The 22,577-nt window shown below is 37.7% G+C and overlaps 1 protein-coding gene across 5 annotated transcripts in view; it reads left to right on the top strand.

Moving 5' to 3' along the window:
• The window catches only part of tbc1d32 (TBC1 domain family, member 32), an 86,814-nt gene that overhangs the window by 50,870 nt on the left and 13,367 nt on the right, over window positions 1-22,577 (top strand). For 4 of the 5 annotated variants that reach the window (XM_042503384.2, XM_088089251.1, XM_088089254.1 and 1 more), the window contains exons 29-32: window positions 8,222-8,291; window positions 11,581-11,696; window positions 15,636-15,790; window positions 17,113-17,253. In XM_042503384.2, the coding sequence (XP_042359318.1) occupies window positions 8,222-8,291; window positions 11,581-11,696; window positions 15,636-15,790; window positions 17,113-17,253 (482 nt within the window). The remainder of the gene's footprint in view (window positions 1-8,221; window positions 8,292-11,580; window positions 11,697-15,635; window positions 15,791-17,112; window positions 17,254-22,577) is intronic. The other variant, XM_088089252.1, reaches the window with a different exon arrangement.

Below are 22,577 nucleotides of genomic sequence, written 5' to 3' on the forward strand. Positions count from 1 at the left end.
ATTTGTTATGTTTCCTATATCAAACGGGTGAATGATTTCAGTAGGTTGGTTTGTTTTGTAGCCGGTGGGCTAAACAACCTGATCAGGCTGATGGCAGCTAGAGAGAAAGCTGCTAATTAGTGAATACCCAGAAAATCTTGCAAACTGAAGTTCTAATTGCATATCGCTCACTCTTATTTTACATATTTTTGCAAAATGCAGTTTAACAGGCCGTGGTAACCTCATGCCCTTCACGTGAAAATCTCTTTATACAAGTTATAAAAAGTAGTAATTTGCTTACTTCAAACATTCAGCAAAAGATTCCCTCCAAATCCTTTAATAAGTGTAAATTAAATGAAATGAGTTCCTTAATGTTTAATCACATTCAACATGTTACATGCCATACTAGTTTGAAAAAACATAAAGTACTGTATGTTTCAAAGAAATTCATCCCTGGAAATAATGAACATTACACTTGAATTGAATTACTAGATGCACCTTTTGAATAATGTTTTGGTGTATGTGCAATTGTCTGGTGCTGATATTATCATAATTGTGATATTGCCTCTACTTTTGCACTGAAGGGGATGAGCCTAAGAACAGAGGTCAGGCAGAGAGTCAAGTACATTTTAATGGCTTTTTTTGTAGAGGCTTGAGATTTACAGCAACAACAACAACAACAAAAAAAAAAATACAGAGAAAAGCAGAATGGGAGAAGAACAGGAGAACACACTGATGACTTTCGATAAAAAAAAAATCATATCAATGACATCTGGTCAGCTGCTTCTCCCTGACTCAGCCACGTAGACATGAAAAGAGACATTTGTATACTGTAGTAGGTAGTTAGGATTGTGACTGGTTAATTAAAACGTCACCATTATTTCGCGCCTACAAACGCTGTAGCAACATGTCCACAGACAGAGATGTTAGACAATACTGTGTGTACGACTGTTTTAATGAGAGACACAAAAAAGGTGAGAACACAGGGACGTAACAACAAAGAGCTATTCATTAGTGATGCAGGGTTAGCACATCACTTGAGTGTCTTAATATTGTTTTCCTCACATGGTCATTACATTAGATGTGGTACAGTGATCTTTTGTCCTGTGGGATACTTTGACAGTACGTCTTAAAAGATTCAGCACTGTGATGTGTGAAGAGCCTCTCAATGTGTATTTCAAGAATGATACATCCTCTACAAAAGGCTTTGTAAGCAGCAAAGTGCAATTATTATTATTATCTTAAGGTGAATACAGATTTGTTCTTATTAGGTAATTTAGTGACTTTACATGAACTACTGAGACAAAACAAGAGAGGTGCAGTATAGGTGAAGTCAGTGAAGATCAAGTGGTAGAATGCAGTTTTGTTGTTAAGAATAACCAGGGATTTTACCCATAATGATAAGAGCAACAGAGGCAACTGTTATTAGTGTCACTTTAAGTATTATCTCCATCTCTTCCACAAGTAGCACCTTCTTCAGCAGCACAGACCTGCTAACAATTACTATACCACTCAAACTCATTAAAGTTGGCTCAGTTTTACAACTTAATGGATTTTTATGGAAATCAAATGCCAAAACATTGTGTATTAGTGTTATACAATGTAACATATACACATCATCTTATTCAAAAGCACATGCCCTGTGCACAGCACTTTCAGTCCTTGTATCTTGGTGTAGGTGATAGCAAGAAACATGAGACTGATGGCAAATAAGTAGGTTCACAGCACACAAAAACCCTAAGTTGCTTTTACTTTTTCTTTATTATTTTATTTATTTATTTATTCATTCATTATACACCTGTTCATTGTATTGCACAGCAAACTTGATGCTTTATAACATTTTTGAAGAGTATGTTTTTTAAAGTGTAAAAGTTACTTGTCATTCCAGATGTAGTTTATGTTATGTTACATTTTTAATGGGAGTAGAAAAATCTAATACCAAATTATCCATGCCAAAACACTCAGATGTGGTCATATTACACAAAAGCTTAGTTTGATTCTATTTTGAGCCTAAAACTGAGAACTAAAGACACTACAGATACACTCCAAATAGAATAGTATTTTTCACAGTAATTGTTTTAAACTGATTCTAACCAAACTACCACTTATTGTATTTAAATATGAGTCTGTCATATTCCAGTCAATAGCCACCAAGGACATTTGAGCTATCAATAGATCAAAAGTGGTCATGAAAAACTTCATTAAGTTCATTGAGTCCATTTGTTTTAAAACTCTAAAGCTTGTTTCTCCACTATAAAAATGTCTATTGTTTTGATTTGGTGGCTGATGAGAGGATAAGATGAAACTGTGGGAGGGTAGACATCTGCTGTCTTACACATCTGCTGATTACAATTAGCTATTAGAAGACTCATAGTATGCGTCTTTACCCTTTTCTCTGTCTCGATATACCTGTAAAGATGTGATCAGCCCAGCTTTTGAAACTATAAAAACAGTCCAACTGTCATATAGTTGTATAGTTGTTTTAGGATTTAAATCTGTCACTCTAATGGTAGCTTCTCTGAACAGATGATCATTCTTAAAATGACAAATTGATACTGTCAGGCAGATGCTATGTTTATTTCTTTTCCCATAATACTTCTCAGTGTAATAAAAAACAATTTTATTTTTTGTTACTCCTCTAATAAGATACTTTTATCAACAATTACTCTAATTAATAACAAATAAGAACATGCTCAAAGTGTCCAGTCTTTTGTCTCCTTGCCTTTTGACAACCCTCCTTTGCAGCAGGTTCAATTCCCCCCTATGACCTTTTGCTGTGTGACAGTGTTGTTCCCATTAGTCATTTACTGAAGTTACCCTTTAACTGCTGTGTTGCTATGGTTATGTGTGGTTTAATACGATTTGTACAGTAATTTAAAGCAGCAGGTGTACTGTCGACTGGAACTATGTTTGAGATTTCCTGTTTGAAATTCAAATGGATACCTGGCAACTTCATCAAAAAGAGCATTTTCCACAGTCGTGGTATATTAATATTAGCTGTAATGCAGGTTTTTGAAATAGTGTGCAGAATTTGATCTTTCTTATAAAGAATTCACACAAATGTCCCTGAAGAAAAGCAGATAATACAGGAAACTAAAATAATTATTAGCCAGTCAATTGTGGCAAGAAGATGACCAGTGAAGGGTAGCATCTGTCAACGGTGTTTCTAAAATTATAGTCTAAATAATGAATGATAATGCTTAAAAAGGGCATGTAGAATGTATTCAATGTGCTTTTATTTATTATGCTTTTTTCATTAAGGATAAAGCCTTGTCAGTTAGCCTGTTTCCATTGAAGGTTGAAATATGTTCCTACAGTGTACTGAATGTCTTTCATCAGTACAGAAACACGTCTCCTCTGAGGCCACACTGATGAGGAATCTTAATTCTGAGTGTTTGTTTTGATGATTTATTTATCTAAGTTCACTCACACACTTCAAAGTTGTTGATTTTTCCATTTTATGACAAGTTTTTTTTCAACCCACTACATTTTTAGAAATCAGTCATACTCATTTACATAATTTTAGCAACATCAAACTCTTCATAGGGTCCAGTTCGCCCACATTATACGCATTAGTTTGGTAGGAAAATGTCTGACCAGTTTAATAAAGATTTGCATCATTAATTTGCAATTAAAGGGACCATGTAAGCACAGTACAAAAGATACAGGATGGATGCAAAGACTTTGTTGTAAACACAACCTGACACAGTGGGAAAATCAGTGATAATCATGTTATTGCATATTATAAGGCTGGAGTAATATGTCATATATTGTTTCTGTGTTTAAAGAGAATAAAGAAAGAAAGTCTGCTATTCAATCTGTCATACTGAAAATATGTAAATGAGTATGACAGATAGGAAGATGTAGGCAACTTTTTTGGTGTAAGCAACCATGATTACAAAGCATTCATTTTTTGTGTAATAGTCATCTTTTTTTTTTTTTTTTTTTTTAATAATTTTATTTAGGTTTTTAGATATATACAAAATACAAAAACAACACACAATAAAAAGAAAAGAGAATGAGACACAGAGTCCCTGCCCCCAACCCGAACAAAAGGCCAGTATGTACAGAATATAATACATTATACATCATATATTGTACATGCATACTTAGATAGACAGTGCAGGTATTACCCAATGCTAATGCCACAAAAAATCCAGCAAAGGCAGGTAGCCACAGGAAACCAGATTCAACCGCCAGGACCAACAACAAATAAGCAGAAACACACTTAATGTCCTGTAAATTTAGACAGTTAAAGCACGTATAGTCATCTTTTTCACTGTTTAAATAGAATTATGATATATATGGAACAAGAAGATATGAGCAGCTGGTTTTGTTGCTACAATAGCTCATCAAGTGGGCTGGTCTCTCTGTTTACCTTTGGTTGACCTCAGAGAAAAGTATTTGAAATTATTCTTAAAAAGAATTGAAATGAATTTGGATAATTCAAAGAGACTAGCCTGCTCTGATACTTTGCTGTAGTTTGTGCTTCCAGAGTCCCTAAAACTGAGGTGACAAGCACAGTGTTAGTGTATTTTGTATCTAATTTCACTCCTGGACATTAAATGTCTCCTACATCACTTAGAAGTCCCTGTTTGTGTGCAGTGGATTTTACAAGTTTTCATATCACACCTGTGTGAGTTTTATCCTTGAAAATGATTGGCCTGCAAACTAACTGTGATGTCACAAAATCATTCTCATACCTGAATGTGGTGAACTCAGGTCAAAAGTACATACTTTTACTGCTTTTAATCTAGATTGTTTCTCTGAGAGTTGCCGAGTGTTGGAGATAGCTGCCATAGATATGTCTGCTGTCTCTTAAATATAATGGATCTACATGGCACTCAAAATATGCCTTTGAAAAACTTAACAGCAACGTCTCTTTCCAGAAATCATGACCTGGTTACTTAAGATAACCCACACACCTTGTTGTGAGCAGTTTCATAGCTCAGTGGTACTTGTTGAGCTAGCAGTAGATGCACACTTCCCTTTTTTCAGATGTATTTTTTTCAGCACTTTGAGCACCACAAACTGAGTGCCACCTAGTTCCATTGTATTGGAGTAAATGCAGACATCTCTACAGCCAATCTCCCCAACCCTCAGCAACTCTCAACAAACAGTCTCTAGCACTATAGGTTAGAGGAAAAATATGTATTTTTGATTTTGGGGTGAACTGTCCCTTTAAGATGAGCACAGAATAATTTTACTCTGTTAGCAGGTAAGCATGAAAACAGCCTTCTACTGTCAAATTCTGCACATTCGTCATGCACAGTGAAGTGCAAGTGGAGTGACAAAAAGCAAAACACATTTTTTTTTTGCGTATATCATGTAATATGTATTCGTCACTAGTTTTGGGAAAATGTAGAACAAAATAACAGCACGTAAATAATAAATAATTTCTGACTCATCTGAGCAGTTGGATTTTGGTCAGACATAAATAACTTGACAGAACCTCCTTTAGTTAGCACAGGTCCATAGAAGCTGTTGTATAAAATCTGTGACACCCTGAAAACTGTTTTGCACCTTTTGCTCCAGCATCACACCAAGAAGCAGCTGTGAAATTGCCATATTAGCCCACATCTCTGCATCTCTTTATTGCTTTGAAATGAAGGGTCTCTGGTGTACTTTCTATTTCACACACACACACACACACACACACACACACACACACACACACACACACACACGCTGCTATTCCATTTTCCCCTCTAACATTACTCCCACCAAATAACCTTGGAGGAGACCAGGCAGCTGTCGTGGCACTTGTTGAATTGTGCAATCTGCCAGTTAGGTGTGTGTGTGTATGTGCGTGTGTGTATGTGTGTGTGTGGCAGGGTAATGGGTGGTAGGCACCTCTTATTGTTTGATTGACGCTGACTACAGTCTCAGACACTTTGCCCTACTCGAGTGCTCCCATTGTATGGAGCGAGCAGACTCATTTGGCAAGTATTAACCTCTGTCAGTGCACTGTTCTGAGTTGTATCTCCTCACCCTTCATGGCCCTGACTCCTAAAGGCGGCTGTCCACAAATCTCATTTATTTCAGCTGCCTGTTGAAATTGGGTGGCTGGAAACAAAGAGAGGGCACCTTTTTTTTATATGACTGTTACATCTCAATAGCTCAGGTGGAGATCTCCCCCTTTTTTTTCTCTCTGTATGAATCCTCATTTAAATAAATTTTCTCATCACATTCCGTCAGTTAAACCACCTTCTTTCCTGTTTTTTAGCCAGCTACAGAGCAAATAATACCTGAAAACGATGTCAGTTCAAATCAACTTTATTGTCAGTATAATAATATACAAGTAATCTGAATGTTGTCATTCCAAGATGGTGCAACTGGGTAAAAATTGAGCAACTGAAGAGAAATAAGACACTTGTCATTTTAGAAATGTGTATAGTATTTCTCAGATTTAAGTTTTAAAATAGTTTTAGCAGGCATGATAACTTACTGCACAGACTGTAGTACACTGTACATACAGTACAGCTTACATGCAGGGAGCAGCTAAGGGGAAGCTGAGTTAAGTTGAACAACAGCCTCGTTAAAAAGCTGTTTCTGAGCCTGGACACACTCAGGCCTGTTGAAAAAGGTTCCACTGATGAGCTGGGAATAACACCACACCTGAGCTGACCGTATTCCAGTACATGTCAGAAAACCAAGATGTAATTAGCAATACCGATTTTAGGTTAGCCATTGTTAGGGATAGTTGTTGATAACAACAGGTTACTCCTACAAACACTGTAGCACCATGTCCATAGACAGAGATGTTGGACATAACTGTCCAACAAATAAATCAGCTGTTGCCATAGTTCTCCTAAATGCTTGACACATGGGAGAATGTAAGTTCTGCAACCTCATTAGATGTTACTAAATCATATACACTGGACCTCTAAGACTGCACATGTGCCTCATTGTAGATGTTGTGGGCTTATTTTGAATTGTTACAACTAATGTCAGAGGTACATTTCATGTGCCGTCTTTCAGCAGTTAGTCTTTGTAACAAAAGTTAAATGGTTGTGATTACAGTTATTACAAACGGTAAAACTGACTGCTGGAGAGACAGGATCAGATAGAATGAGGAGGGAGGAAATAAAAACAACAAGAGAGCATTCGTCTCCATTAGACAGTAATTGCCATCAGCAAGAGGTTTTTAGAGATGTTATTATGTGAGGAGAGAGGGGTGAGAGACAATACAGCACTGGTTGTTCTGGCACTGCTTCATGCCCTCATCACAAGCTATTTTCTATCAATTAATATAGAATTTGATGGCCTGTGATTAATCCACATTGCTCAGCTCAGATTTTTCGATGACAACAATGTTGAATTATCACTTCTGTATGTAGATTACAGCCACGGTATTATCATTTCCCTTTCATATTTCTGCACCATTAGTCTGTAAATTGGATTTGAAGTTTTCCCTGCCTCGGATGCTGCCTGGATAATACTTCTTCTATTAATTGTCGAATCCTCTCATCATCTAACCACAAACTGTCTGAGGCAGGGGATACATTAGCCCAAATGTAATAATATTCTTTTCCCCAAAAGCCAGGGAGCTGTGGAAACATCTTCCAAAACAAAATATCAGTGCTCCTGCAGTTATTGCTTCTTTCATCGCTCTCTCCACACAATTACAACTGTAACTCCAAAAACTAATATATTTTTATGATTCTGCACACTTAATGGTGCTAAGTAAGAGCCCATGAGAGCAGCTGCTGAGACTGATAGCTCAACGATCTGTACAAAGCTCTGGCATGTGGATCTAAAGCTGCCCTGCTGCAGTACTTTCAGCTGCTGTAGTATCTCGCTCCACAGATAAAGATAAAGTCCACAGATAAAGAGCTTTCTCACAGGGCTCAAAATTTCATACCGTATATTTTCTCCCAAAACTCCATCACACTCCTAAAATCATGAGTTATGACTCCACTGCTCTAAACCATCAAAGTGATGCTGTGAAATTACCCGTGGCTGACTGTTAGTGAAATTACCCAAGTCACCTTGATGCTACGCTACCTTGCAAACATCACAATTAAATGGCAAACAACCACTGTAAAACTGCCAGCTACGCAATTACCTAGACCCAACATCACCTCTGTATTGTCTTCAAAGTAGCAAGTCATGATAGATTGTCATGTTTTTCCATTCAACACAGTCTTTTCCCCAAAAAAACCTCCAACCATATCCCCTCTCTGGGTACTGCCCTGCTTGGTAATAACCACCTCTCCTTTTTAATCGGCTTGTTTTACAGCAGAGGAGAAGACTGTGGAGAACGCTGTGTTATCATCTGTGGAGCAGCTGGGAATCAACACCTGTCTCAGGTATGTACTGAAAAGTGTTTTTCTATAGCTCATAAACCTGTATTTAATTAGACAGTCTTCTGACAGCAGCAACCGGGAACGGAAGCAGCAACCTGCTGTGAACAAACACTAACTGCATGAACTGCAAGCTTCATTTTAGTTTCTGCAGTGTCTGCTCCTAAAATAAAGACCCTTAAATGTTTGAAGTCTGCTTCCCAAGATACATTTACTTCAGTTTGATACTAGTAAAAAAAAAAACCTACACTTTATGGTAAAGAAGGTACATTTACTCTAGTAAAAAAAAACAAAAAACAGATCCCTCTTCATTGTGCTAAAGAACGGACACTTTATGCTAAGGAGGGTACATTTACTCCATTTTCTTAATGGGGAAAAAAACCATACATTCACTCTAATTTGATACTGGAAAAGAATATTAAAAATTTCATCTGCTGTAGTCTAAAGCGGGTACTCCCGCTTGATTAATGGGAAAAAACCTGAAGAAAATCTCTCTACTTTATGCTAAAGATGGTAAATTTGATCCAGTTTGATACTGTGAACAAATATTGAAATTTCCATCCACTTAATGCCATTGTGCAAGTGCCAAGTGCATTAATAATAGTTTGATACATGGGACAATTATTAGAATTTCCTCTACTTTATGCTAGATGGGTGAATTTACTTCAGTTTGATCCTGGGTAAGTTTATTAAAATTTCCTCTACTTATGCTAAAGAAGGTACATTTACTCCAGTCTGACACTGGGAAAAACTGTAAAAAAAAATTCCCTATACTTTATGTTACTCTGCTTAACCAACTATTTGCTCAAAGTCATTTTAAAACCTCGCCCAAATATTAATTTACCCTGTCCTTATATCTGTTGATTTAAATTCCCTGAAGCTAAAAGTCTGTTTGTAAAGGTGCCACAGCAGTGCTCTAACATTTATTGTTATTTATTATTATTATTATTATTCTTATCTAACATTTAACCTTTATTTAAAACACCTATTAAACTTCCACTATACTTCATTTCAATCATGAACTTTACAACAAGTAATTTCATTCTGACATCAGAGTTAACCTGAGAGTGTACTCCACAACATGGTGTATTAGATTCAGTCTCCCACCTTATTTTTCCATTTTCATATCGCTATGAGCCCAGTCTATAAGAAAAAAATGACAGCGGAAGTGGTGTTTACACCACCACGACCACGACACATATAAACACAAACAAGTCAAGTGAACTTGAAAAGATGGAAAGCTGTTGAATGCAGTTTAGGCTTTCATAATATAAGATGGGTAACATCACTGTCCATGCAGACAATTATTTTTCAACCAGGAAAGTTACAGTGGCTTTTTCACCGTAGGCTAACATTGTTGTATGTTTGTTGCTGCCGCTAACTGGCGGGTTACACTCCCACTTTCCTGACTCTCGCCATTACATTTGAAGCAGTGGACCAGCACACTCAAATGTAGTGGACCCAGATGTGTAGTCATGACAACATACCTGTTTTTTTGGGGTATTAAGAGTGGAACGGAGCAAAGTCAAGCACATTATGATGCTGCACGATATTAAGATGTATCAACTTAGAATGATAGCAGCATTCACACACCTTGTCTTGCTCACCATTATTGTTATTGTTCATTATTGGCTCCAGTGCACCATTTGACAACACCCACAGCACTAATTGGTAAATGAAGTTCCTCCATGACGTTCCTTGGTTGTTTTTTATTTTAACTGGGAAAAGGCTGTCTCTTGTTACAATGCCAGACCAGAAGCAGTCAAATTGAAGTCAGTGCAGTGGGTGGATTTGAAGGTCTTGACTTAAGCAATGTTCATACATCTGGCCCCAGGTGTTTGTTCCCGTCCCTCAGAGTCACAGACGAATGGGGTCCTTTCTGGAGCTGCATTGTGTAAGGAGTTGAAAAGTTAGAAGGCCATGCTAAAGAAGATAGATAAAACAGTTTGTCCAGACACACAGCAGATTAAAATAGAGACCAAAAACGAATGAGCCTTTGGAGCCCCTTTGTGGGCTGTGTCAAGGCCACACAATGTCAAAGGTGTGTCCTTCAGAGGACCTCAAAGCCACTTGTCTATACCTTTTTTTTTTACATCAGAAATACGTGCTTTCCTATACGGAGGAATAAACTTATTCCCTGCTGCTCCTATATTACGCTCTCACACCTGTCAAAGGTGTGTAAGGGTTCTCCTGCTGTTCACTCTAATGATGCATGTGAGCATAGTATTTGGTCTGTTCTTTATTTTTCCACAAGTAGGCCCTCTGACTTGTGTTACTGTTCTCACACTGCTCCTTTCCTCCCTTAATGACACCCCACTGCTCCATTACATAGTGGGTCTATAACTCTTGCTCGACACCTCCCCTGAAGGGAGCTCTCCAGTGCCATGTTTACTTTCTGTGTATCAACTGAAACAGTGTGTTAGCGGTACCCACAGACAAGTGTGTCATCGGAGATTAAAAGTTGTTAGACATGAATTTAGAATTAATCTTGACTTAGAAGTGACAGAATACCACTGACCACATTGGACTTGTTAAATTCAATTTTGATGAGTACTTCTGTGTATTTGCCCAAGGCCTCAGTATGTCATTGTCTTTGTTATAATATCTCCAGTATTGTGGGTCATTTTGCGTACAATATGGGGATTATGAGAGTTCATACAAAGATAATAGCTCAGAGAAATTGTAAGTCATCATGAAACATTTCACAGAAAAACAGCTTTTACTTATTTTGCTTCTCAGATTTAGAGAAACATGATTAATTGCAGTGAGCTATGGAGAAGTGATGTAATTTAATAGTACACATCTAAAATCAGAAATACTTTATTTAACCCTTGAGGGGGAAACTGGGATGTTACATTTACTCTTATACTATATGTAGGCATAGAGACATTTTTCAAGAAAATAATGGAAAATAATAATGCAAGACAAAAATGAATATTATGCTTCAATTTCAAATGCAATATATATGCAACTTTAAAATATAAGAAATAAGAGATATGTTGCTTAAAAAGTCAGAAATATGTACAAATATATGCTATTAGATATATCATACCACAAGTTTGCTAAATATAAATAAAAGAATAGAGTAGGTAAGAATTAAATGCTAAGGGCATTGTACAGGTGAAATTCTGTATACTTTATTGCACAGTTAAATTCTTATTTCACAAATGATGTAGAGGGCTTCAAGTCAGTGTCGCATATTGTGCAGTTTTGTAATGGAAATATTGCAGTATAAAATAAAATGTGCCTGATGATCTGAAATATAAATGATTTATGGTTTTTATGTTGTTAACAGGTATGGCAGCTACCTCAGGCTACTAACAGAAGATGCTGTGAACGACCTGACGCTGCTAATGAAGCATATTAAGATCTTCTTGTCCACACAGAGAGTCAAAACTGCCTCAGAGCTCAGTATCCTTTACAGACTCCACATCTGGACTCACAAAGAGCAGGTCGACTATAACTATAAAGGTATTAACCCCCTGTTAATAGATTTTGCACAATTTCTCGTACCATATTGCTTGTTTAAATTGTCTACATTAATACATGACATTTGTGCTTAAAAAGTGTGATTGAGGTGCCACGGTAACCTCAAAATGAATCGCATGACTGACTTTTGTCAACAAACTAATGTCTGTCCACCATTTCTGGGACACAGATTGTCAGAAGGAAGTTGAAAAATAAGAATTATTTTACTTTTTAAGGTCAACTGCTTTTCATTCATTAGTAGGACTAGGTGTTAACAATCCCTGAAGTTACAGCACAGCACTAACTCAGGTGAGGTTTCTGCTCAGCCAAGGTGACCGCTGGATGTTGTTACCAGACTGACACATCCTCAGTCGTGTGCCTCGACTTCATCGGGTTTTTCAGCCTTTTATCACAAGACACCCTCCACCAAGGCAACCCACCTGCATACTACATCCTAAACACAAGCAAACAGCCATCCTGCCTTTACTCTAGAAAATACAATCATGTGTATGTCGATGCCCACTTGTATTTTATTTTAATTTTATATACAACATCCTTTCTGTCATCCAACCGAGGACACAGTATTTATGTGCATGTGCAGCTGCAGCAGTGTTAGATAGATAACTGCAGTAATCTCACTCAGAGACACAGGGGACTGATAGTGTCCATCTCTGTCTGATCAACACAATACAGATTATCTTGCTCCATCTGTGTCTCTGAACAGTTCATCCTCATTTTGTCCCAAATAGCAACTGATATGCCTCCTTTCTCCTTCAGAAAGTTTCCTTTTGTCTGTGAACAACTGAACATGAAAACACCGTAGAGATGAAGACTCCTCACAAATATAAAACAGAATGACATTTTCCTTGTAATACTGAGATCACACTGACATTTGAGCTAATGTGAACAAGTTGGTCGTGAAGATCTTTTATACTGAGTGATTAGATGGCAATTTAGCCGAAAGCAGACTTAGCACAATGAATTAAAGAAATACTTGGGTCCTGAAATTGAAACACAGCAAACTGAGTGGTCCCTCAGTTAAAGTCAGGATATGCAAAGTAGAGCTCTGATTTTATAGAGGGAGACGTTTTTAATCAAGGCAATATTTTAGCTTGAGTGATGGTGCATCAAAATGCTTTTTTTCTTTTCCAGGCTCTGCTTTATTTATAATTCTTTATCATTCAGAATGATGTCTTGACAGCGTGTACTATAAATAGATGAGACATGTCTGTCAGTCAGTTTCAAAGAGCGTGAAGCGGCATTTAACTGAATGTGTTTGTTAACTGAAGGCCAACCAAGTTGTTAAACAACCCAACAGTATGAATACTAAAAAAAATGTGAGGATATTGTAACCTGATTAATTGAGAGTTTGTAGGCATATTTTTCATGCTGTTACACTTTACCTAGTGAATGCTTTAAGGGCAAATTTTCAAATTAAATCTCTCTGTGTGCCTTCTACCTAAACAAAAGTTAAAGGTTTACATTATTTAAACGCAGCAAATCAGCAGGGAAACATAGAAAACATTAGATGTCAACAGCCCAAAGATTGTTTTCTAGAGTCGAATCAGATTGTATTCTCACTCCCCACTAATTGCTGCTCAGTTCCTCTAAATCAGGACTGGATTATAAAGATGGATAACATGACAGCTCCCACAAGAAGTGCACACCAATTTTTCCTGAAGATGGTTTCTGTTACTTTAAGAATTTCTTATCATGCAAATCTTTGCTCAGGAGTTCATTTTTTCTGACAAGTTTAGTTATAATAGGTGATCCGATAAAAGAGATTGTGATGTCATGATTGACATCTGTGTGTGTCAATGGTGCTGCTCACGATTTATCCAATGGGTGTATGGGCAGGATCTCAATACCACAGAGATCGCCTCTGTCATCAGAGCAAGAGGGCAGCAACCCTCTCAGGGATATTTGGGCTTTTTACACTGGATGAACTGCAGATGTGTTGTCCATTTTTATAAACAATCACTCAGACTTGCATATCAGGGTAGTTATTTGCTTCCAGCAGGATTTGAATCAAATGATTAAATGTCCAAATGAAACTGAGCTTGTGGCACCCAATAATGTAGTAATTTCTTGAAAATTTAATTATGCCTGAAAATGTAATAAAATTTGCACTTGGTCAAAAATGTAACAAAATCTTATAATATTATACAGTGTCCCGACTGATATTTTAATTTTTTTTGTATCAATAATGTAATACCTTAGTCGTTTCAAATTTGATTTGAAACTCTTTTTTAACACTGAAATGTCATAAGACCGGCAAGGCAAAGGAGACACTTCATTCAATAATAATCACTGCTGGCTCAGATGATGAAAGAAAATTTCATAGGGATTGAATTGCCTTGAATTTGCCTAAATAGCTTGCTTGTGTAATATTGGCCATCTTTTGCATATTTTGTCATCTTCTGGTGTCTTCTGGCGTCTAATCTCATATCCACTGTGGTCTAGCAGACAATCCCTTCACAACGACTATTCAGCATGGTTAATTTCCCACTGTTGGGGATTTTAGTTTAATGCATCTTCGCTCGATAACAAAGATACATTAAACTGCCATATTCTGTTATTTTCATATCATACATAAAGCCTAGGGTTGAAACATGAACTCAAATGTCAAACATGAACTCAAGCATAAAGAGTAAATGCTACAGAGCCCAAATAAAACATTAAAGAAGCCTTCAAGTTAGAAACCTAAGAGTCTTATAGTGTTGCGACCCTTGTGTTTTGAATCATGTTAGTTTTTGTTCTCCTCATGGCTGGCATAATGTGCCGCTCACAATGCAGAGCTGCCATGTGGGAGACTTTGTAGTAAATTAATCATTTTGGCTGAATTTCTCACAGGATTCACACTTGATTCCTTGTTCACCAAAATTACAAAAAAACACATTTTCCTACTTACCACCAGCCACGCAGATAGACCCAGAATGAGTCTGTTTCTCATCTCATAAATTCACAAAATAACACTGCCCACAGAGAATTGGATCTTAGCTGTCTTAACTGTAGGAGGCTGTTTTTTCTGCGATGAGATAATGGTCTGGTGTATCAGGGTTAATTGACTGTCAAAGCAGTTCTCGCTCTGTGGTTGACACTCCATGGTGTCAGTTGACAGTAAAGTGGTATTAGCTTAACGCTTTATTTAACACAACATAAGGACTCAGTTTCTCGTGACACCTTAACGGGATCTTTACAAATCCTTTTAGATAAACAAAGTCAATGAATTTCAGCTTTTAATTGTATTTGTATTACTAAATATGTGGTTTGAATTAATTCCACACCACCTGCTGTTGCCAGAAAATGTCTGTCAAGTCAAATTAGCCAGGTCTTTTTTTTCCGCAGCTGCGCTGATGTACGGCTCTGTGGCTCATAATCGGTAATAAAAACACGTGCAAAGTAGTACATTCTCTTTATTAAAGGTCCAGTGTGTAGGATTTAGGGGGATGCATCAAAGTCCGAGTTTGTCGTGTGCACCTGATAGGTTACATCCATACCAGGTGGACGCGGCAGGGGCCATTTGGGCATTTAACAGTATATAGTAACACTGCGCCCAGGTCTGCCCTGCTACGTTCTCACTCGACCAGTGGCATTTCATGCATATGTGAAAGCACCAAAATCATAGAGGAGAGGCCACTACATGCCACTGCAGCCCCCTAGATATAACATACTGGACCTTTAAAAGTCTTGCTATTTAAATGTGTGTCTCGTTTGAAGGTAAGATAAAAACTGTATGTGTCCACACTTTACATGTATCTGTCCCATTTTTTTCTGTGGACTACTTCCATGTTGCAAAACTAATCTAAGCAGCTCTGTTTGTTGTCATAGATCTTTGTGCCTTTCCCACCAGTCCTTTGGCTCTTTAACTCTGCCCCCCAGTCATTCTGCAGGATGGTTATCCAGGCCACGACTGGCTGGCATCTACAGTGTTCCTCATCATGGCTGGGGACATGGATAGGTCTCTAAGTTTGCTTCTCAACCTGTCCAGTTTGCTTACCTCTGCATTCATCTGGCCAGCAAGGATACATTCCTCTGTGAGTATAACGACTTGCAAACACAATGGCACTACAGTGTATTCAGTTGTACAATAGCTAGGATTTGAATGTGCAGTAATTTAGTACTTTAAAAGCATAAATGGGAGCAAACCTGACATTTAAAAGATACTATTTCTTCTCAGTCATGCATCATCCTACAGAGCATTCATCAGCTTTAATGTATTGTCGCTATCTTGGTTTGCTAAGACTTCAGTTGTCGTGCTGCTGCTCAGGAGACAGTTTGAGATTGCTTTTAAAGAGAAAAAAATATATAAACGGGGGCTAAAAAGTGGTCATGTAAGTGCTAGATGAGTATAGTAAAATCCTCTCTTTCTAGGCTGAAACAGCTTTTTACATGTGTATGTAAGGTGTCATTAAGAGATGTTCATGTGACAATTTTCATCTATGATGGATTTTGGGTTAACATGTCCATATTAAACCTGCCTCCCAATTGGTAACAGCTATGAAATTGAATGCTATGAATTGTCTCATTTAATCCCACCTTTTTAATCCACAGCACGTCAGGAGTCACAGCAAAGAATACATGAATAAATGAAGATGATGATGAATCCTAACATTTTTCATATAATGACTTTCAGTTTGGCTCCTCATATTTCAGCATGGTGAAAAACAAACTGGATGTTTTTTTACTCAACTTAAAAAAGAATACTAAGAGGAAGACAGCTGAAAGAGATAAATGAGGGGAAAGAGGGGAAATAAAAGAGTAAAAGAAATTCAAGTTAGGGGAAGAAGTCTAAAAAGAAGTCTGGTTTCAATCATTGAAAATTGCAAGGAAGAACTGAGGCGCTGCGATAAAGCTTTTGCTGTCATTATTCCAGCCTCTGTCATCTTGTTGACTCTCGTCAAAGTCAATACAGCTCAATTGGACTCGTCTGAAAGTGTGTTATGTGGGTGTGTTTGATGCAGATGTAGACGGTGAATTTCTGCACACGGCAGTTAGACTCCAACTACTCAACATGGTCGATTTTGTCAATATCACAGTAAACCGAAAGGGCAGAAATAATTAAGAGGCAGCAACAGCAAGCTTCGCAGGGAATGTGAGCAAAGAACACAGTTAACACACACATACGCTTGTATGTGAGCACAAAGCAGCATGCTGTTTCAATTTCAATTTAAAAGCTACTGAAAGTATTCAAGGTTGTTTTTATCTCTGTATCAGCTCTAAATACAAAACACGGAGCTTGCTATTGATGTTGCTGCTGTTTTTTGTTTGAATATCCACCAGTAATGCAAGCAAAATTGGGCATTATTTACAGAAATAATGCTCCACATTGACTCCAAGCTTGTGTTTGCCGTGACAGGTCCATGTTCCTGTGGTAGTAGCCGAATCTGCGATTCCTCCTGTTTACTGGTGTACAGCTCATTACGTGGAGATGCTGCTAAAAGCTGAAGTTCCTCTGGTTCACTCAGCCTTCAGGATATCTGGTTTCACCCCATCACAGGTATGATCCACAGAGACAAGAGGTTCACTTAAAGCCAACTGGTGCAAGATTTACTCAAGATTTAGATTCAACTAGTCAGTGACACTTCTAAAAATCTTCTGTTGATGAAGTTTGAGTCTCTGTTTGTAACGCTCTGTCTTTGTTGGGTTTGAAAATGGTCGGTAAATTTACAGAAACTTTTCAAGGGGAGTTAATCTTAGGAATTTTGGAAATTTTGCACAATTTCATCATGAAACAACCTTTAAATAGTGGACTTCTTAAGAGGGAAATATATGTGAAGAAAACATATAATAGAATTGTAACATGCACTGCATTCAGTAGTGCACTCTTCCATTACATGTACAGATGAGTTGCCAGCATCTCATTAAACAGAAATTCAGTTTGGATGGTGAAGGTGAGGTATCAGAGTTTGGCATTGAGGAAGACCATGGAGAGGATATGGTTATCTTGCACTGCAGCTGGATTCTCGCAAGATGCAAAATCACCCAAGAATCACAGCGATCACACAAAAATCCATCTTGTCAAGCGTCAAGTATTGCGTTTTGGCACCACCAGTGCACCAATCAGTGTGAGGAGCAACTAACAGCCACACAGGCATTGTTTAGTTGTGTGTGATGACACAGAGAGGCGACTGCTTGTTCAAAACAACAGTGGCACCTCTAAAGAGGTTAGATGCTGCAATCGCATCAGTTATACCAGAAAGTATTTCTTCATTAAAAGAAGAACAGAGCACAGCACTGAAGGCTTTTCTTGATGAAAAATATGTTTTTGCTCTTCTTCTGCCTGGCTTTGGAAGGTTTGATTTCCAAACTGACTCAGCCTGTGATAGATGTTGATGGACAAATAATATTGATAAGAATGCCTTTTTGTATAACAGTTTTCTACAAAACAATGTGTTTTACATAAAATAAAACCCAAATGCAACAACAATGACAAAGGAAAAGGGGAAACACTTGAGAGCGCATTGAACCTTTGAATACAAGTCTGTGTGGAAAACTACCGAAAAGACAGGAGTAAAGGATAATACAAGACAAACTGAGGAAAAAAACAAGACCCCTCAGTGATTGTGTATGGACTGATTTACATGAAAGTGCTTGTTTGTGGAGGAGATTTCCGAGATGAAACAGACTTTGCTATTCTTATTTCCTCAGGTAGCTGTTCCTAAACTACATAGAGAAAGTGTAGTCACCTTTAGCCTGAGCCTGGACTGTAGGGCAGCCAAAAGAGTATCGCCTGAGGTCTAAGGCTGTGTTCTGGCTCATAAAGAGTTAAGAAGTCAATCTAAGTCAATTCTGAATATCACTGGTAGCCAGTGCACTTGTGCAAAATGAAAAAAAACATGAATTGCCTTCTTTCAATCAGCTTGAAATAAAAATAACTTTTTTTTTATACATTTCTGAGTTGAAGAAAGCAGGACTGCATAACTCTCTTTACTTGCTCATCAGAAGTCACAAAACTGTGAAAATCACTCCAAAGTTTCAGGCCACAGGCTTTTTATTAGATGGTAGGTCACTAAAAGATTTCTTGTATCGAGCTTTCCATATAAGACAATTTAAGTGTTGCTTTCATTTAACTGAAGACAGGTTTGTGACATCCAATACTTAATGTCGTTGAGAGAATTTGACACACTCAAAGGTGCAAGAGCCTGCTTGCCGCTTGAATCCAAAACTCTCATTATTTCAATGGAAAGTCCGACCCTGAATATTGCCCGAACTTTACAGACCCAGTCTTTGTCCATCCAACTTCAGCACGGTGGCTATCATTGTCAGTGCTAGCAGGAAGTTCAGCTCTTCTCCCGAATTTATTGCATTTCTAAGTGTCAGTAGTCTTTCTTGGGAATTGCTTGCAGACACTGGAAATGCACAAGAGATGCATATTTTTATTTGGTTAGTATTGATTTATTTTAAAAATATTGATTTTCAGGCTGAGTGAATTGTAATGAAAATAAATTCATAGAAAAACTCTGACTGACTCTGACTGATGAAGCTTTGAAGAGACAGAAGTTTCTGTCTCTCCAGCAGACAATTACTTTAAATCAGATTTCAAATTTTACTTTTCTGTCTTTGTATTATGATTTCAATTTCCCAAACCTCTTAGATCAATATGGACAGCAACACCAAAAGAGTCAGCAGCTTATTTTGTTTTGTCCCCTTTGTTGAATATTTCATTAATGATGTCAGTAAAAGACCCAGAACCAGCTTTAAAGCCTTTATAACTGCACTTGCCCTGTGAATGACTTCCCTTTTTATCCTGCTTTGGCTTCACTTGACTTTAAAATACCAAAACGCGGTTTTGACATTGAGTCTTTTCCCTTTTTTTTTTTTAAACAGAGCGGTTGAAAAGTTAGATCTTTGCTCCTCGGCACCTGGTTCTTTTGACACAGACTTTCTCTCTCACAAACAACGAGGTAGAAAAAGCTTTTTCACCTTGAATCCTCTTACGTTTGATCCTGTCTGCTGTGTGTCTGCGGTTGACAGTTGAGGCTCACGTAATGTACGGCAGCAGGGGCGCTTATAAGACTTGCCGCATTTGCATCAAAGATCTGAACTCGCCGTCTCCAGGGTGGAGTAAAACGTTAACATTCAGCTCATCTCTTTGCTCTTCAAGGCGATAATGGGCACCTGTTCTTCAGTCAGAAATGGAAATATCTATTCCAAAAGTTTGAGCTTTGAAAACCTGACAAAGCAGCAGCAGCAAATGAAGCATTATACACCTCTAACATTCATACAGTAGAGGTTGTGTGAATGTGTATGAATGTGTGTGGACGCAGGCCGCCGTCAAAATCCTTCTAGAGAATGTGGAATTATTTGAAACAGTCAGACTGCCTCAAGAAGAGGAGTGTGTGTGTGTGTGTGTGTGTGTGTGTGTGTGTGCGTGTGTGTGTGTGTGTGTGTGTGTGTGTGTGTGTGTGTGTGTGTGTGTGTGTGTGTGTGTGTGTGTGTGTGACAGGGAGATACTTTTAAACAGTAATTGTAATGTGAGCAGTGAACTGTAGTAGGTAAAAGATAAATATGCTTTTGCGGTTCATTTGTCCTAAAAAAGAAACAATTTGTGTCCTACATTGTAATAAGAGCCAGACGGCTTTAGATATTCTGAATATCACTTTAATGTGATTGCAGTTCATGAGGTAGGTTTTATCTAGTTACAGTTAAAATCCACCCACTTTATTCAGTTTACAGCTGCAGAGAACAGTTATTTTTTATTATAGATTAATCTGCTGATTCTGTTATAATCTTGTCATCGCAGTTCCACAGTGTCCAAGATGACGTTTTTAGGTCTTGCTTTGTCTGACCAAATGTCCAAAACCCATATGCAAGTAATAATGATATATTATAGAGAAAAGACTGAGAATCACACCACGAAGACTTAAAACAGCAATATCTTGCCCGAAGATTTTCCTTTTTTCTTTTGTCTATTCTCAATATGAAAATATAGTGTAGCTTTAAGTAGCAATAAATCATAAAATGGGGCTTGGTAAACAGTAAATATAAAGACATGAATATGATATAAACATGTTTTTCAGTATCAATTTATGTTGCAATAAGTCAAATCAAATAAGCAAAGAAGTGCATTTAGTAGTATGCAGATGGTGGTCATCCTAAGCAATTCTGTTTCATTTGATGTGGCACATTGCACAGAGCAGATTCAGTTTTTCTGCTCACAGGCACTGTATGTGAAGTCTAGATACAATTCAATTATGAGGATTTATGCATTTTTAAAAACTAAAACTGGTTTCAATCTTTGATCCACGACAGCACAACAGTGTAGGAATAACATCAATAAACACAATTAAAACAGACCTAAAAAAAGAAACCATACTACAAAACCTACTTAGTTATGAGCACAAATATCAAGGAGAGAACATAAAAATCTACAAATTAGACAGGCAACACGTTCCACTTCTAAAATTCTCCCGATGGGGTATGATGCTGTGCAGTAGATAAAACAGAACCAGGTCGTGGCTGGACTGAGGTGAAGCTTTTGTACAGTCATGATGGCGACGACGGTAGCAAAAAAAAACACCCAGAGATTTATGCATCTAGTGTAGTGCCTAACTTTAGTAGGTCATACTATACTGATAAAATTAATCTGTAGACGTTCCAGTTCAAAATGAGACCAAACTTTTCTGTGCATGTCAGTTTTCCAGCCATGACAAAAGTCAAAATATGTCCTGCAACAGACGTTAGTGTGGAGTGTGGAGTCAGCAGTCAGTGACGGTATAAAACAGTATAGTATAGTATAGTAATAAAACAGGTTTTTCACCAACTGTGAATCATTGCAAAGAGAGGTCGTTCAGCATACAGTCATGCATGTGCACAAAAAATACGAGGCTGATTGGTTCAGTAGTTTATGATATGAGCTGCAGACAAACGGATATACATGCACACACACACACGCGCACACGCACAAACACACACACACACACACACCCCTCCGAACTAATGTCTTGCAGAGATACATATATATTATCAATTCAATATTCAGTGCAAAGAAATGTGCTCTGTTGTTTTAAGCAAAACAAAAATGTTAATGTTTTGATAGATTTTGATTTCTCTTTGCTATGAATCATAACTTTGAATGAAAAAAATCTCAAAACAGCAGCATTATATGTTCATATCACATGAGATTAAACTGAACGCCCAAAAACAGTGACACCCAATTATCACTCATCACTGCTTTTCTACACGCAGAATATCTTTGTGAGCCCGGGCGATGTGGCCTGTGCTGCTCGAGTAATAATAACTCTGAAAGCCTGGTAATGGCAGAAGAAAAAATGGAATAAAGAATTCTGAAAAAATAAAGTCACGTTCACCTTTGGACCCACAACACTAACAACTGAAGAAAGCACATTTTGCACGTTTAGAAAAAGAGCTGCTCTTGGAAGGACCTTGGAGGGATTTATAGTCACAGAAAGCACTCTATGTGTACTTGTTTTTCTGCCCCAGGGTTTAAAAAAAACAAAGGGCGGCATGGATCCAGTCATTCCCTGTTTTTATTACAACACACAAATTAGGATGTCAGTATTTTCATGAGAGTGTAGCTGAGGAGGGGGCGATGATAATCTAATATGTTTATGGAGCGTAAGTGGAGCTTGTTTGTATGCTTGAGCAGACTTGTGTCGTTAGTGAACACAGTGGCTAATTATTGGCACGACAATTATGAAATGCAGTGAGTGCACTGTTTGTTGTCTGTTTGTTAAAACCGGGGTGTGAAGCTCTGTCAAACTCAAAACTACTCATTGTAGTCAAATCCTAATGAGGAGGAGCAGAGATCAACTAATCACAACACATTTATTAAATAATGCTCCCCTGTGAGGCTTTACA

The sequence above is a fragment of the Plectropomus leopardus genome, chromosome 16, assembly GCF_026936395.1.
Source record: "Plectropomus leopardus strain MGB_pleo_1.0 chromosome 16, ASM2693639v1, whole genome shotgun sequence".
Lineage (NCBI taxonomy): Eukaryota > Metazoa > Chordata > Actinopteri > Perciformes > Serranidae > Plectropomus > Plectropomus leopardus.